This window comes from Osmerus eperlanus, chromosome 2 (assembly GCF_963692335.1).
Source record: "Osmerus eperlanus chromosome 2, fOsmEpe2.1, whole genome shotgun sequence".
NCBI classification, from domain to species: domain Eukaryota; kingdom Metazoa; phylum Chordata; class Actinopteri; order Osmeriformes; family Osmeridae; genus Osmerus; species Osmerus eperlanus.
The window spans coordinates 1,328,061-1,345,762 of record NC_085019.1 but is presented as its reverse complement, the minus strand read 5'-3'; the positions used below and the strand labels follow the sequence as shown (position 1 = coordinate 1,345,762).

Below are 17,702 nucleotides of genomic sequence, written 5' to 3'. Positions count from 1 at the left end.
TAAAGAATTAGATATGTTTCGTTAGTTGATTTTAATTGTGGATTATTATTCGTATTGCAGCCCTCAGGTGGTGTGTAGAGGTAAAACCTCTTCATCCACACTGTCTCAGCACAGGAGTTAAATGAGTCGGAACATATTTAGTTTAGTGACTCCGAAGCGAAATGAATTTTCCCCTCTTAATTACACATAAATTACTTCCTCTGTCACACACAGTCACGACACACGTGCCTGCCTGCCTGCCTGCCTATGTGCATTGTGACGTCAGCACAGCAGCAGGCGCTCAGCACGAGCATCGTTGGCTGACTGCTGAAGCAAAAGCCTAGCATGCATTCGGAGACAAACCCAATAAATATAGTAAGTTAAGAATGAACAGAACTTGCAACATCAATCAATGTCTCAATCCAAATTGTGCAGCCAGAAATTGTAATTGGATATAATAATTGTCTAATAACTGTTGTATTTGAAAACTAGAGAGTGCTTGCTTGCTTGCGTCGGTTGCACAGGGGTCCGTTTTTGAATGACATTTTTACAACTGATATTTCTGTATATTTTATATAAAAATGCATACTTATTATTTATAAAGATTACATAGATTTAAAAGCATTTTTTTTTTGCTGCTCATTTACAACTGAAAATACGAGTGAAGTGTAGAATGAAATAGATGTCTTCTCATTTCCCCTGCAAGAGGCTGCCTCATCGTTGAATCAAAACGAATAAATTTGGCAGACCGGTGTAAAAATTGACCTAATCTCTATGACTTAAACGTCATTTTAAGTTTTTCCCTTCTCGTGATATTTTCAGGCATTTAGCCTACTCATTGCATTCATTCATTAATAAAGAACCCCCTTTGAAAATTATTCTACGACGTTACCCGGCAGTAGAAGATGGAATCGCGATTCAAACAGTACCATCTGCTAACTGAAAATATGCCCCCCAAAACGTAAAAAAGCTTGACATTTATTTAGTGGAAAATCGCTCATTCATAAAAAAGCTCACTGGTAGCGATCATTGTCAGTAACAACGCAAAATGCGATATAGTCCTGTGTGGAGAAGCTGCCCCGGTAAATTGTACTACTACGGTACAGTACTAGACTACTGCTGTGTTCGTCTTGGTAGCGATTGCGTTGGTTGAATTGGATTTAACGTTCCGTTGTACGGTTTAGGCTGAAATTAATTATTTTCATGAACAGATTGACAACGTTTAGGCTGTGGCAATGAAGTTCAGGTTAGTAGTTAGATAGACTTTTGATTTAAGTAAGGGGAGTGCCGAACATGTTCTGTCGCCGTTTGACTTCCTAAACAGCTGTGTAGATGTTTGTGTAGTGTCTCGCGTAGGCTACAGCGTTGCAGTGAGCTACAGTACACTGGTTTGAAACCACAGGTAATGGTAATTTCACCAACAAATCATTTACTAATGTCAGAATAAATCCGTGAGTGTCTTTAACCGAGTTTAATTAATCGATAGCCTAAATAGAATCCGTTTTCAAATTTGGCTATTTAATCTGAACGATAATTTGCATTTCAATATAAAACCATGTTATACCTAAATCCTTTTCTTCTTAATGTTAGAGTTTGACCCTATTGAATGATCGAATACTCCACGAATTTTAAGTTCTCTAGTTTTATTAAAGGATATTTTCATACATTTCGGTTTCAACATGTAGAAATTACGATGTCTTTGTAAACTCACCAGCTTCAGAGGAAAATCAAGAAAAAATGCTTTTGCAACAAAAAAAAACCTTACGTCGTTGCCGGATTTGCAATAGTTTATGATTTATCATTAAACGATTTGTGTTTGGCCACCGAATTGATTAAATTAAGATTGTAATAAAATAATAAACTGTTTTACGAAATATAGTCTTGTCCTGTGTGTATTTTGACGCGTGGCTTGTCTTTAGTCGATGTTGCGATTTACGCTGTCCCACAAAGACCACAAGGACTTTGTTCCTTGGAGATGCAGTTTCTCTGCGTTAACGGAAAGGTGCAATTGAAAAGGCAGTCTTAAGATTTTTTTTGAATGAATGACTTGATCGAAAACAAAACAGGACACCTGACACACAGTAGGCCATAGCCATGGAGTCAGCATTGGGGGGGGACGAAATCTGCTGGGGAGTCTGAGGGTCCCCCCTTCAAAACTTTTTACGTTTATAAATATGATTACATGATAATTTCGGACAGCGTGCGTGGTTGCCTGTCGTAGCGTAGCACATTTATATTTTATTTATATTTTTCTATCAATATGTTGGGGGTACATTTTGACCAGATTTTAATATTATAATATATATAATATATATTATGATTACGGCCCTAGGCCTATGGTCAAAATATTCTAGCCCCATACATCCGTAATGCAATTTAGGATTTTTTTTTTCATTGATATTGTGTAGTTGTTTGGATCAGCCACAGTCAAATTAAAATATTACTCTGTGAATATATCATAACATTGTTATTGCAAAGTCAAAGTTATTGTTGGGAGGTATAGGCTACACATGTGGTCGGGACATCGAATGGTTTCTTCCATCTTTTCTCCTCTAATGAGTTTTTTGTGGCGGTTTTCCTTGTCTTCCTTGAGGGTTGAGGTTGGTTGAGGGGCAGTTCTATGCGTATGTGCAGCCCTCTGTGACATTTCTTGTCAAAAGGGCAATAAAAAACAGCCTACATTTGATTTGATTTAAATGGCTCTATAGAGGTGGAATGGGGATTCCCCTTAGAGTTTCGCTTTGCAAGTAGGCCTATTAAAGCGACAAACGGACATAGGAATGGTACAAATTGTCTGGGGAAAAAATCAGTCAAGACGCTCACACCGTGTTCATACCATTAGTATTGACTGCAGAGGACATAGACTTAATTTACCTTCATTCATAGTTTGCCGCTAGTTATAACGCAGCGCAATGAGATCAACCAACCTGTGGACGCTCGTGACCCTGACACTGTGCCTTTGGAATGTCGGCACAGGATGCACGTGGATGGAAAGGCAGAAGGGTTCCAGAAGTATGTTCCAAGTCTTCAACAATAAGACCATCTCGATGCTGCAACACATGGTGAGTTACGGTACAAACGCTATACACTCATGTTCAACAGCATCGCTTTCATCATCCTCTTCATGGGAAATGGGCTACAAGAAATGTTTAGAGATCCTTACTGATCCTCTTCAACGGTTTTGTGGGTTCAGGGTAGAAGGGTCGAGGGGGACAGATCGTCAGGATTCTCCGGGGACGGACTGCCAAATTTCCTTTCAAAGCAACACAACCAAGCCCTTCATCTGAAGGTAAGAAGACAAGGTTATCCATGCTGCTAAGCTTAGCCTGGGACGGCAATCAGAGATGTGAAAATAATGATTTCAATTTCAATCAACATTAAGTTGATTGATTAAATGAATGATAGGCCTATTCATTTATAATAAATGTAATGTCACACCTGGTACTTGTCCTGGCGACGCATGTTTGTTAACTCTTGCACGCGCTCTCCTGCAGGCCGAGGATAAGTTGGTGTTCATCTGGCACGCGCTTAATGGCATAGAAAGGCTGTTCAGCAGCGGCAGCAGCAACGCCACGCGTTGGGCCCAGAGAGACGTGGACGAGTTAATGAACTACCTTTTCCGCCAGAACACTCAGGTCCATCAATGTGTAAGTGCTCTCTCTCTCTCTCTCTCTCTCTCTCTCTCTCTCTCTCTCTCTCTCTCTCTCTCTCTCTCTCTCTCTCTCTCTCTCTGCCTCTCTCTCTCTTTAAATGACACGCAGGACATGAATGTGGCATGAATGTTCTGAATCCACGATTAAATTATCGACCTAATGACTTTCTCTCACTTCAGTTAAAGGCGATGAGACCGACATCAAATGCTGTCAACAAAAAGATGAAACTGCATTTCAGATTGATGAAGAAATCTTTGAAAAATCAGGTATATAGTCTAGAATATAGGTCTAACTAATGACTTGATTAAGCTTAATATAGTGAGTAATTAACTTAAACGTGCCCTTTGATTCTTGCAGGGTTACAGCGCAAGCGCGTGGGAGGAAGTCAGAAGAGTGGTGCTCGCGCATTTGCTGAGACTAGACGTGCTGGCAGCAAGAATCTTTAAAGCCTGAAGTCAATGTGTGTGTGTGTGCGTGCGTGTGCGTGCGTGCGTGGCATATGTGTGTTTGATTTGAACTAATTTATTTATATTATTTATTAGGCTCTTATCTTATTATTATTATTTATTTTGTGTTTATGTTTGTGTTATTTATGTTTTAACAGTGTTATGATCAGTGACCTATGCACTTTTGTTAAACTCTCTCTTTGAAGTCGCTTTGGATAAAAGCGTCTGCTAAATGCATAAATGTAAATGTAATGTAAATGTGACAATTATTTATTATCATGCATATTGAATTGCTTTACGTCTGTATTTTCTAAATCTCTCTGTCAATAAATGAATTTTAACCTAAAGATGACAACGATTTGGCGTGAATAAATAGACCAATCTTTAATTTCAGCCCCTGAAAATAACTCTTAATAAGAAAGCTATAAGATTCCAGACAGGAACCCTTTACATTCCACCATAAGCTTGGACCTGATGTGCTTACAGTTTTTTTCAAATGCTTACACACAAATTCCTTACTTTTCACACAATTTCTGAAACCTGACACTCAAACACCAGAACCACACCTTGCAACACACTTTTTGCAAAACACATCACACAATTCTCCACGTAACACACAAAATTCTAACAGGAAGCATCTTGATTTCCTTTTTGAAACACAACCATGATAACAGGTATGTAACACTGTAATGTACACATGTTCTAATGTACACATAATAGCTGTTTCAGCACAACACACGGTATACTATACACAAACATATATTTTAGCACCCATGCATCCATTGACTGCAGTGCACTGCATGATTGGTCACAGTCTGGTGGATTACTGTATCATACTGTGCAACAGTACAGTGACTGTAAGAAGACATTCTGACAATATTGTAGAAAATAGTATATATTACTGTATGCTACAGTTACTAATGCACACACACACACACATACTGTGTATATATGATATATCCAAAAATGTAATATAATGGCAAAAGTGTTTGCAACATGAGACAAATGTTTACAAATCAGTTCGATTCCCGGTCATGCCAACTGACGTTGTGTCCTTGGGCAAGGCACTTCACCCTACTTGCCTCGGGGGAATGTCCCTGTACTTACTGTAAGTCGCTCTGGATAAGAGCGTCTGCTAAATGACTAAATGTAAATGTTAATTTTGCAAGAGAAGCGAGGCATTTAGCATTTTGTTTTTGCAGTTCTTGGATTTGTGTCTTAAGTTTTGAAAAAAAGAGGACAAGTAAAAAAAATGTGTGTAAGCATTTGAAAAAAACTGTAATATAGGGTGTGACTCACATGGTAGAGAGTGAATTATACAATGACAAATCAACTTCTTCTCCACGGTGTGTATCGACCCCCCGACCTGTTGTTCTTACCTCTTTTGGGGGGTCCAAGTCTTAATGAGGGGGGTCAAGCCCCCCCAAGCCCCCCCACAATTCGAACCCTGCTCATGCCGGGCTGTTTACACCAATACAGCACATAACTTTAATGGTGAATACATTTAATGGTGAATACATTTTTGGAAAAACCGAATGTCTTTGGAATATAGCCTAGATTATATAAAACTAGGGACAGGTTAGTTTTCAAATGTGGGTTGGAGAGCTTTTATAATAACTGATACACATTAAATGTAGGCCTAATTTACAAAGTAGAAGGGACCGATTTTACGTTTTGTGTAAATGTGGGTGGAATATGTATGAAACCTCCGCCTCTATAAAACACCCCAACATGTTTTAATCTAAGATCAGAACTAAACTATTTTCAAGCCACGGACCTCACATTTGATTAAATACTAGTAAAGAACTGGAGGAGATTCACTAAGGCAGTAAAGCTGGCTGCTTTCTTCGTCTTTATTGAAGAGGAAAATAATATACAAAAGAATGGTCAGACAGCTGTATGCACAACCACATAAACATAAACACACACACACACACACACACAAACAAACACAGAGACAGAGGGAACTCTTGTGACCCGTCACAGTTGCGTCATCTCTGAGATGAAAGTGAAAACGTTTGGGTTTTCAAGTCGCCATTCACTTTTCTTCTGCAAGACTAGCGGACTCAACCGAAAGCAGCGGGGCAAGTTTTCGGATTAATTTGAATTCAAACCCTGATAATTCGATTATATATTATACTAATTTGGAAGGTAGAGTTTATTTTGTTCAAAGATAGACTTTCATGCATGTTATTTGTAGTGGCAATAAGTGCGCTGAAGTCTTTCAACTCGTTTTCTGATAGCCTAAATAGGCAAGCCTAAGCGAAATATTTAGAACAATGCAAAACCTAGGCTATAGCATAATCAGTCATCGCTGTTTGTAATTTTGCAACCCACAAACTGTGAGTATTTTGTTAGTTTAGAAGAAGAATGTAGTGCATGTAGGGCTAGTCAAACGCTGCTAGGGAAGTCTGGAAAGTGAAAGTCTACGCCTACCAATTCTGCAAGAGGGGATTTCATGTTTTCCCTTTCCCGATCTCTGCCTGGCTAGTGGCTACATAAACTGGAGAACACAGGTACAGCCATGCAATCATTCAGCTGCATAACCCAGACAAAGACCATACAAAATGTACTTTCAACGGTGTACGTTTGTTATTCTCCTGTTCTGCAGCATAATGCAAGATTCCCAGTGCTGTGATTGGCTCCGGTACAGCTACAGACTTCTGAGCGCGGAGTCGCTCAAAATGCTTCAGGAGATGGTGAGTTACCGGCGTTGTTTTGTTTACATCAGTTTAACCAACATAACCGTCTTAAAATACAGGTATTTGCGGGTCTCTCTGAGATTACTAGGACATTTGCATATAGCTATGCGTAATGTAGCCTATTGAACGTAGGCATAGTGTGGTTCACGGGCTCTGTCATGAGCCAACGTGCATGATGCGGGTTTTGGATGCCTGCGTTCAGAGTAAAGAATTGTTAAAAACATTGGCGCGTGAGATTGAACGTTCTGTTACTGTGTGTTCTATTCAGGGAGGAGACTACACTGAGGACGCCTCACCGGTTCCGTTCCCCGAGTCTCAGTACAAAAAGATGATATACTTTGCTGAGGTAAAACTATTTTCGATTATCGATTTAATCAATATGCAGTCTGCTGACAACGTAGCTGCGTTTATTTTGTATTTTTGTATTTGTATTGTCTAACCCTTGTATCTCTCTGCTTTCTTATACTTGCAGCCGAAGGACCAAGTCCGGTTCCTTAATGAGAGCATATATCAGATCACGGAGCTGTTCAATGGGAATATGCAGGCTGTCAAATGGGACAGCAAGAAGCTGGACGACTTTCTCAACCTCATTCATCGGCAATTCTATAACCTCAAATCATGTGTAAGTTCCACTTGGATTAATGTATTTATTTATTCATCCTAGGTTGTATTGACTCTTGCTTTACTCCATTAAATCATGTGTGTTTGGTTAGTTAAATTGGCTAGTTTAGTTTACAATAATTATTGTCATAGTTTACATCTAATTAGCAATTAGATGTGTTTAATTAGCCTAGCCTACTTACTATATTTCAATTTCAATTGACGTGCATGTGTTATTTGCAGGTTCCACCGCAGGTGAGACCGGATATGAATCTGAAACGCTACTTCAGGAAACTGAACAGGAAAGTCCTGCGAAAGATGGTGAGTTTAGCAACTTATACAGTTTAAATGGACTTATAATGACTGATATGTAACTTATTCATAAATTGAAATTACAGGTTAATGGTGGTGATACCTTGTTTATACAATCCTCTTGCTTGTGAAATTACACACTGTATCCGGTACAGTTTTGTCACTTCCAAAATCCAGTGTTCTCATCTCGCTTTTATATGTTTCAGAAATACAGTGCGAATGCGTGGGAGCTCATCAGGAAAGAGACCAAAAGTCACCTGCTGAGGCTGGACATTATCGCTGCTCTACTCAGAAATAGGATCTAGACACCCCCAGCAACCCCTCTTATTTATTTTATTTATTTATCTATTTATATTATAATATTATAATATGTACTATTTATTTTATTATTTAAAATGTGCTACCTTTTTACTGAACAAAATGTGAAGAAAAAAATGAAAGCTGTTTATATTTATTTTATTACTATTTAAAATGTGCTACCTTTTTACCGAACAAAATGTGAAAAAAATAAAATAAAGCTGTTTTTATACATTACCCACTTTTTATTTGTCAAAATCAAGTTCAGTATAGCCTAGTATGTTATTCTTTTTTTGTGATTCCGTAACCGGGACAGGATATAGCCTAGAACTCTTCCAATGGGCACATTCACTGTGGCCAATAGCCTACACGAGGACACAAAAACAAGGGGGTAAATTTGTCTTGAAAGTTGGGAGCCGGGGGTGGAATGTGTAAAGGGAGGAAAACCATGAGGTTAGGCTATTCAGTAGGCCTATTACGGTTAATTTGGTAAACAAAGTACAATAGAGATCTGACTGACATCAACTAAAGCAATAGCCAGTTTTCGTTCTACTCAGTTTTATCAAAGAAACCGTGTCAAGTTTTCACTATTTGCTAACAAAAACAGGCTGAGAATTAACGCTATTCCATTCACATCCTATCAACTATTCAAAACGTTATCAGTGTCATACAAATTGGGATTAAAGTTTTTTTTTTATCATGGCGAAGCTGGCTAATTAGGCTAGGCTACAGTATGCCTCTATGCCGTGCCTATAGTGTATTGTGGAATGAGAACACACGAGAAAGCTGTCTGTTTTATTTCTTCAACGAAAAACGTTACAAATAAATCTCTGCCTGGTGCAGACGACGTCAAATTGGACTATTTGGTCTCTGTCTCCCGTTCTCTCTCTCACTCTATCTCTCTCTCTCTGCCCAGGGAACCTTGATAGGCTACTACGTTTCAACATCGCTTTGGATAAAAGCGTCTGCTAAATGAATAAATGTAAACATCGGTGGCAGGTATTTTAGATCCATATGGAATCAACGAAAAATGAGGAGTAGGCCGAGCCTAGTTGCACATTCGTCCATTTCTAGATCACTAAATCCTGCATTGTCAACAGCATCCAACCTTTTGTATTTCAATGTTATGAATATGATTGTGGAGGATACATCTTGATGCATTTAAATGATGCAGAATTTTAAATCAACTTATCACCTAAATGTCTAGGACGCTATAGGCTACAGGTATAATATGGTAAATGTGTGTTTTGTTATGAATGTGTGGTATAGGCTAGTATACAGGTTTGATTTGTGATAGGCTAATCTGGCGCACAGATCATGTTCTATACCAGTGTAAAACCTTGGGGGTTTACCCGAATAACATACTCAACCTAGCAGGGAGGGAATGCTGTTTAAAAAGAGAGTGTCTGTTTGAAAAGTGGATCTAGAGGAACTTTACTAAACTTCTGCAACGTGGCTTTAGGCCCCGATGTTATTGTTTGGCCCCGAACTATACAGGTGGCCAATATTCTTTTAAAGCTATAATTTAGAATGTGCTTGTCCTTACTGCGACGCATGTAGGGATGGGCATAGGCTAGGAATGTGTACAATTTCATGAAATTATTGAAAACCCTCTGTAGCACTCTATAAAATGTAGCCTATAGGCCAACTGTATGTGTCTGGCGTGTAGTGCTGTGCCGACTACGCCACCTAGTTTTTAAGTCTAGGAACTTGATTTGCGGTTCGTTCTGAGAGGGAGGAACAGCGTGCATGTGCACAACCAAAGGAAATCAGATGGAAACACAATTACTATAAAATATCGCATTTTAATATATAAAAAGTTAATACATGTATTTCTAAAAAGTATTAAAGCCTCCAAGGGAGACGGCAATGGGACACGCCCTCGCGGGACCATCCAGTGTCTGTGCGGTTTGCCTGGCAATCTCCTGCACCTTACTTGTCCTGGGCGATCGTTCTTGCCCACACAGTCGTCCGGGTATAGGCTGTTAGCCACCGTCTGCAGTTCCCCCTTCGTAATCCTTAGGAATCGTTTTTTAGGACAGAACACGTTAGCAACCCGTTTAGTAGGATCTCTTCGCCCGTGATACTCTTGTCACCCGATCGCTTGCGTATACTCTCCTCTGACAGCCGCGTTCTTCCCTCGACTTCTCTTTCGTCCAGCCATCGGTCCAATTATGTAAGTCGAATTGGCCGGGTAGCCCGCCCCGACTCCACACCAATTGGTCCCTTATTTTATTGGTAATGATCCCTTCGGTGATACAGCAGGCACAAGTCAACGGTTAAATAAAAAGGTGACACTAATATACAACTCCACGGCAACCAACACATATCACACACCAAGCGTATTACAAATCATTTCTGCAAACTAAGTAATAAATCAGTACAACTAAATATACATATACACACACTGTAGCCTACCTCTGGTCAAGCCTGTGACTGAAATGTTTAAGATTGTTTAATACTTAGAATTAGTTAGACTATTGTACTTTTTTACTTTTAATTTAAGATCCGTAGGCCATATGTTTATTGTTTGCATCTTCTTGCCACACTAAATTCCGTGTTTGTGTAAACCTACTACATGGCGAATAAACCAAATTCTGATTCTGATTATGACATCTATATTTGGGATGCATGAAAGCAATACTAACTGAATGTAATGACTAACACACTACAATGCTGCTGATAAAACGTTATATTCTCCCAAGCTATTTCGTCCCCTCATCGAATCAAGCGCCAAATGTTCTCAAATCGTGTCAACGTTTCAGCTGGGACACATTTACGCTGCTTTGCTTCAGTCGTTGATTGCGAAGTAATTTCTGAATAAGGTATAGCCTACTATGAACTCATTATGAAACTCAAAATGATCGTGCTAGAGTGCCAAGATTCGTTAAGCGTTCGGCTACTTCTCTGCAAATTCAAGTCACAACATTCAAATAGCCTATATAGCAAATAGCATACATATATGGATTACAAATTCGTGCTTTCTTTTCTTATGAATTGCATTGTTTACCTTGAAACATTAATTTCAAATGAATTCTGTATCAGCGTTATACACTGAAAGAAAGGGAATTGGCGGTCTGTTCAAACTATACATATTAATTTAATATATACTACATGATTTGTTAAAGTTTCTCTTCCAAACATGTTTAAATCTAGTAGTATTACTATAATCTCGGAACTTGTGTAATCTGTATATCTATATCATGTTGAGAGAACTTAATTTAGTTAGGTTTGGGTAGTGTCTGTCCCTCCCCCACTCACGTCAGGTACGTGCCTGCGCATGCGCTTAGAAACGCGCCAATTCTCTGAAGATTTTCAGTTGGAATTTCATTTTCATGCTGTGTCACTGAAGAGAAGATCGGATTTCATAGAAACAGAAAAAAAATTCAAAGATACATCTCTGCGGTAAGTGAGAACGTTTTTAATGTGAAACATTGTCTTACTGATAGCTGGGCTGTCCCCGCATTGAAATCGCCAGTTAGTACTAACCTAGCTAACACACAAATATACGAGGACCGCTTTTTACACGCTGTCAGCTTGTTAACGTTCGCTAGCTGGTCAGTTTTATACATGTGGACTGAAGCGTTTGTATAGTGAGTGCTAGCTACACGAGGGGCTAGCTGCAAATATTGCATAGCTAGCTAGCTAGCAATAATGTCCTTGGCTAGGCTTCATGGGGTAATTAGCCCACGTGTGGTGCATTCTTTTTCGACTAGCGTTAGTACAATATTTCGCCTGTGCTTATCTTTTTTCATGGGCAGTTAAAAAAACCTGTTGTAATTTTGTTATAATATTATTATTTGGTATTTTTTGTATATATTACTGTTAATATATAACCTCAGAGAGTTAAATGTTTGCAGGCGGGGAAGTAACCGTGTAGATTCCCAATATGTGGTCAGTTTATCGCAATGAACTTAGCTTCCAATTATGCTAAGACGAATTCGGACTCCTAGACGTGTATTTAATGTAGCCTAATATTTTCACAGATCCTAATTTGTTACTGTGTCCGTTTGAGGGTCTGGCAAAGGCTCTATAGTAGTGGTGAGTACAAGACTTTTCTATTTTATGTAGTGTAAATATTCAATGTATAGGTTTAACACTTTCTCTTGCGCGCCAATTCTCTGAAGCTTTTCAGTTGCAATTGCATGTAGTGTCACTGAAGAGGTCATACTGACAGCTGGGCTGTCCAAGCATTCAAATCGCCAGTAAGTACTATCTAAAGCAATCATTCAAGCACCTTATTGTACACGCTGTCAGCTTGTTAACATTCGCTAACTGGTCATGTGCTTACATATGGACTAAGGGTGTAACAATATATCGTGGAACAATATATCCCAATACAAAAATGGTACAATATGTATCATAGAGTTATGGCAATATTTTTACAATATGACGTCCGTTTGATCCTATTGGTTGAGATACCAGCACGCGACCTACTCTGCGTCATGCGTGCATTCACAGAAATCGCTTGAACTGAGTTAACTAAATTGTATGTACAACAAAGAAAGTTATTGAAAATGTTAAATGTTTTGGAAATAAATAATTTAATTTTAAACAAAAATCAAAATATCGTGATACGTATTGTATTGTACACCCAGTATCGTCATACATATTGTATCGTGAGCTGAGTGTATCGTTACACCCCTAATATATACTGAAGTGTTTGTAGAGTGAGTGCTAGCTACACATGGGGCTAGATGCAAATATTGCATAGCTAGCTAGCAATAATCTCCTTGGCTTAGCTTCATGGGGTAATTAGCCCACGGGTGGTGCATTCCTTTTCCACTAGTACAATATTTCGGTAATAATATTGGTTATAATATTATTTGGTATTTTTTGTGAATATTATTGGTAATATTTTACTTTTTAAAGTAAAATGTTTCCAGGCGAGGAAGTAACCGTGTAGATTCCCAATATGTGGTCAGTTTATCGCAATAAGTTTCGTTTCTAATCATTGTACGACGAATTCAGACTCCTAGAAGTGTATTTAATGTAGCCTAATATTTTCACAGATCCTAATTTGTTACTGTTTCCGTTTGTGGTTTGAGGGTCTGCCAAAGGCTTTATAGTAGTGGTGAGTAGGCTATTCTTCACAAGACTATTTTCTATTTTATGTAGTGTAAATATTCAATTCAAATTCCTTTTTTTTTTTTATCTCTCTCTTTGTGCAGTGAATGTGGAAGTGTAAGGCGTGTTCAACTTCTGTTTCAAGTAGGTCTGAACTTCTGAATCATTATAAACTAAAACATGTTCATTTTGGACGCACCTCTCGCTATCCCTGTACATATTTGACCTGCCCATGCTCATTTAAAACATGGAATGCTTTAATTGTTCACCATAATAGAGTGCATTCCACACAAGTTTCTCAGAAACCAACAGCGCTTTCTGTATTTTGTTGTCACTTATGTGCATGTAAGGATTTAGCAACAGAAAGAGACTACTTTAGTCATATTACCACACATCTTAAGAGGAATGAGAGTGTTTCCTGCATGTTTTTAGGTTGCGATTTTAAAACCAATATTTATGGCACTTTTAAAAGTCATAGAAGTCGTCACCATACACCACATACACTAACTGACTTCAAACCAAGTATAGTGAGAACCACTAGACTAGCACCTCCAACAGATGCACCATTGTCTGACAGAGAGGAAGATGATAGTGATGAGGTTTCATGCGTATGCTCGGATGTTAATGCACAGCCCAGGGAACTCGCTGGTTTAATTGAGCAACAACTTGCAGCTGCTTTATTAAAACTAGAATATTTGGTCCATGTACCAGGAACAGCCATTGATGAGTTTTTACAAGAGCTCCACCACTTGATTAGCTCTCCTACTATCCCTTTGTCTAGTAGTATTGTTAGTGACATATTTCAAAGCAACAACATCCAAATAGACCAATCGCTTATAACAGAAATTGCCACGGCAGTTTGCTCAGCTACCCCAGTGCATAAAGCTTTACAAAAGGGTGGCCCATTGAGTAATTCGTATCAACGCAGACAATATTATAAGAAAATATTTAGAGTTGTGGAACCAGCTACGTATGTCTTGGACGCAAAAGAGAATCACACATTTCAGTATGTACCAATATTGAAGTCTCTGCAGCAAATTCTAAGTCAGCAACATATACTTGATAAGGTCTTGCAAAATCATAGGGGACAGCAGCAGATTCAACATGATCAGTTTTATGAATATAAGGCCCCCCAAGATGGTTCCCATTTTCAAGAGAACAGTTTCTTAAACAACGACGAGTTAAGAATATCACTAGGCCTTTATGTGGACGATTTTGAGACATGTAACCCTCTAGGCACGTCTAGAAAGAAACACAAGCTTTGTGCAGTTTATTGGATACTTGGTAACCTCCCACCTGGTTCCCACTCATCTTTGTCATCGATTTACTTGGCGTTGCTAGCAAAAAGTGATCATGTAAAAAAGTATGGTTATACAAAAGTATTACAGCCTCTTTTACAAGACATTAAAACTCTAGAGGATGGTGTATATATCCCACTATTAGGCAAATCTCTTAAAGGTACAGTGCAGACTGTGGCTGCAGACAACCTGGGAGCTCACAGCATGGCTGGATTTGTTGAAAGTTTTTCCGGAGACTACTATTGCCGGTATTGCACAGGAAAGAGTTGTGATGTCCAATCCCATTGTGTTGCATCTGGTGTTTTCAACCCAAGAACTAAACAGCTTCATGAATGCCATGTAAAGTCATCACAGGAGACTAACAAAAATTGCTTTGGGGTTAAACGAGAGTGTGTTTTAACTGAACATCTCCTTTACTTTAATGTTGTCAGCGGCTATCCCCCTGATCTTGCTCATGATCTTTTTGAAGGAATCGTGCCAACCGAGCTTTCTCACTGCCTTGCATTACTTATTTCAAAGGGTTTTTTCAAATTAGATGACCTTAACAAGATCATATTGTCTTTTCCCTATAAATGGACAGATAAGACTAACAAACCACATGTAGTACCAATAAGTTTTGTAAGTCGTAAAACCATAGGCGGCAATGCTCATGAGAACTGGACCTTATTGAGGTTGCTTTCATTTTTGATAGGACCACTTATACCAGAAAATGAGCCAGCATGGCTTGTGCTCATGGATTTGAAAGAGATTGTTGAACTTGTTGTTGCGCCAGTACATACTGATGAATCCATTTCCTACCTTGAAAGTAAGATTATTGAACATAGGCAAAGGTATCAAGAGCAGTTTCCTGATATCAGACTTCTACCAAAGCACCACTATTTAGAGCACTACCCTCTCATGATCCGTGCTTTTGGTCCTCTTGTCGTACATTGGACAATGCGCTTTGAGGCCAAGCACAGTTTTTTCAAGCAGATTGTTAAACATACCAGCTGTTTCAGGAACATACCTTTGACCTTGGCTTCAAAACATCAGCTGATGATTGCTTTCCATCTAAACTCTCCGTCGTATGGTAAATCTGACCTAGAGGTTTCTAATGTATCCACAGTCCCAATAGATGTGGTGAAAGATGAAATGGCTCAGGCTATTAGGCAGAAGTACCCTGACACATTTGAAGTGCATCTTGCCAAGAAGGCATCATGTTTTGGAATACAGTACTGTAAGGGTATGGTTGTTGCTCATGGGTCAGCATATGGATTACCGGAGTTTGCAGAAATCTTTCAAATGTGTGTCATCAATGACAAGTTGTTCCTTTTTGTGAATGTGCTGTGTGGGTGGTACAGTGACCACTATAGAGCCTTTGCACTAAACCCGTCACCCACAAAAGAACTTAAACTTCTGGCACTTGATGAACTGACGGATGGTTATCCATTGAGTGATTACCGAGTTGGAACAAGCCGCATGGTAACCTTAAAAAGACATATCCTCATAAAAGGTTGGTTGATGACATAAAATGAAATAAAAGGTGGCGACCATGTAGAGACAGAAATGACATGCCTTCGTGTAAATAAGATAAATAACATAAGGCCATTTAGTTTGTTTAATAAAAGAGCAAGCTATACACCTGTTTTATAGGAAAGGTAACCTGAAATTACTTATTTTGTGATCGGGTGCTATATATAAAATATTAATATTTATTTTTTACTTGATCTTCCAGGGGGGGCAGGGCGCCCCCCTAATATAATGGTAGGGGAAACACTGATTGTGTTGGGTATCACATTTAAACAGCTTGTCCATTGTTTAGGGCTGTCAATCTTTCTCTATAATCCCATTCGAATTTGTATGCCTTTATTATTTGAGATTATTAAACGAGAATGTGTGTTTGCCAACACACACACATTCTCGTTTCTCGTATATATATATATACACACATTCAACTGGCAATTTCAACATTAATATTCAAATTACATTATAATCCCTAAATTTATTCTTACAGCCCTACAATTGGTATATTTTTCCCCTCTGTTTATAATTTACACTGCACAATTGCCTGTCTCACTCTGTTACATTATAATTTGCACACTGAGTAATCATTAAATCTGGCATTTTTGTTTCACAGATTAAGAATTTGCAAAATGTCTGCCTCCACAGTGATGAGGGTTATTTTAGAAGACAATGACTGCCGAAGACTGAAGTTTCAAGATGGCTTCCCTGGATCTGTTCAGGAAATGGTTGAGGAAGTAAAGAGACAGTGTGAGCTTAATTGTGCCTTCAGACTTCAATTCATGGATTCACTATTCGGCAATGAGTTCATGAACCTCACATCGATAGATGAACTCCAGGATAGAGGGACAATTAAAGTAATCCGGATTGAGAGTTCATCTTCAGATTCCCAATGTGCTGCTGCAACCCCCTTCAGTTCTCCTTCAGTTCTGCCTCCAGCTTCACCTGCCAGTGAATCATCTTCATCTCATCGGTCTCTTGATACGGATATTCTGTCTTCCCCCGAGTCACTACACTTGACAAGATCAGCTTGGCCTGCCAGTTTCCATGTGCCACAGTTCTCATATGATTCCGAGTTCAAACTTGACAGGGGCAATACTGCTTACAAAGAGAACGGCAAACTTCTTATTCCAGATCCTAGACTAAAGTCCAACATTCTAGAAGCCTTGGTGCAAGAAATTGTAAAGTCCAAACTTTATTGCTCTGGCCACGAGTTGAACATGGTTGCGAAGGCCCTTGTATCAAAGCATCCTTGCTTGACTGAAAAAGGTTCTGTAACAGGTTGTGCCGGATGGAAGGCTAGTTTGGGGAATAAACTTGCCATATACCGCACTCAGTTGAGAAAACTAGGTTGCACTGAAGTGATGATAAATTCCCTGAAGCACAAGCCAGAAGGAAAGTTAAGTCCTGCTGCTGCCATAAAGAAACCTCGGCGGTCTGAAGTAAACTACTGCCCCCCCTTTCCAGTTGGGGAATCTGAGACGAGCTTGGAAAAGCTCAGAGAAGAACTTCTCTCTGATGTTAAGAGAAGGAACAACAGGGAGCTAGTAAAGGTGAAAATGGACAGAACATTTGCATATAGGAGACAAGAAGTGGTTTCAAATGAACCCATGGTAGAGACCATCAGGGCAAGATGGCCAGCGTTCTTCGACGTATGTGAGGTATGGGAGTTTTTTACATGGCATGTTCAGCAGGTGTATTGCTCAGGAACTGCTAGCCTGGAAGCCAGTCTACACTCAAACACACACGCACGTCATGTATTGTAGCTGTTGAATATAGGTTATTATAAATCTTTGACTGTGTGCTTTCAGATAAATGCAGAGTTTAAGCGTATTACAACAATGCCTC

At 39.1% G+C, this 17,702-nt stretch overlaps 2 protein-coding genes across 2 annotated transcripts; both read left to right on the top strand.

Moving 5' to 3' along the window:
- The first annotated feature begins 2,891 nt into the window (after positions 1-2,891).
- Positions 2,892-4,085, top strand: LOC134034097 (interferon a3-like). Its single transcript, XM_062478449.1, has 5 exons — positions 2,892-3,041; positions 3,173-3,268; positions 3,474-3,626; positions 3,812-3,898; positions 3,990-4,085. Exons 1-5 carry the CDS (start codon positions 2,892-2,894, stop codon positions 4,083-4,085), a joined length of 582 nt encoding a protein of 193 aa, XP_062334433.1.
- Positions 4,086-6,126: 2,041 nt separating this feature from the next.
- On the top strand, positions 6,127-8,226 carry LOC134037434 (interferon a3-like). Its single transcript, XM_062482704.1, has 6 exons — positions 6,127-6,594; positions 6,690-6,777; positions 7,049-7,126; positions 7,253-7,402; positions 7,624-7,701; positions 7,899-8,226. The coding sequence occupies exons 2-6, from the start codon at positions 6,694-6,696 to the stop codon at positions 7,995-7,997; spliced, it is 489 nt and encodes a 162-aa protein (XP_062338688.1). The 5' UTR covers positions 6,127-6,594; positions 6,690-6,693; the 3' UTR covers positions 7,998-8,226.
- The last annotated feature ends 9,476 nt before the right edge of the window (positions 8,227-17,702 follow it).

Bases quoted from the DNA above. Each gene is read 5' to 3' on its own strand.
- LOC134034097 (XM_062478449.1), top strand. From the start codon at position 2,892: ATGAGATCAACCAACCTGTGGACGCTCGTGACCCTGACACTGTGCCTT. The intron at 3,042-3,172 runs GTGAGTTACGGT...TTGTGGGTTCAG, and splicing joins TCTCGATGCTGCAACACATG to GGTAGAAGGGTCGAGGGGGA. The intron at 3,269-3,473 runs GTAAGAAGACAA...GCTCTCCTGCAG, and splicing joins ACCAAGCCCTTCATCTGAAG to GCCGAGGATAAGTTGGTGTT.
- LOC134037434 (XM_062482704.1), top strand. From the start codon at position 6,694: ATGCAAGATTCCCAGTGCTGTGATTGGCTCCGGTACAGCTACAGACTT. The intron at 6,778-7,048 runs GTGAGTTACCGG...TGTTCTATTCAG, and splicing joins TCAAAATGCTTCAGGAGATG to GGAGGAGACTACACTGAGGA. The intron at 7,127-7,252 runs GTAAAACTATTT...TTATACTTGCAG, and splicing joins AGATGATATACTTTGCTGAG to CCGAAGGACCAAGTCCGGTT.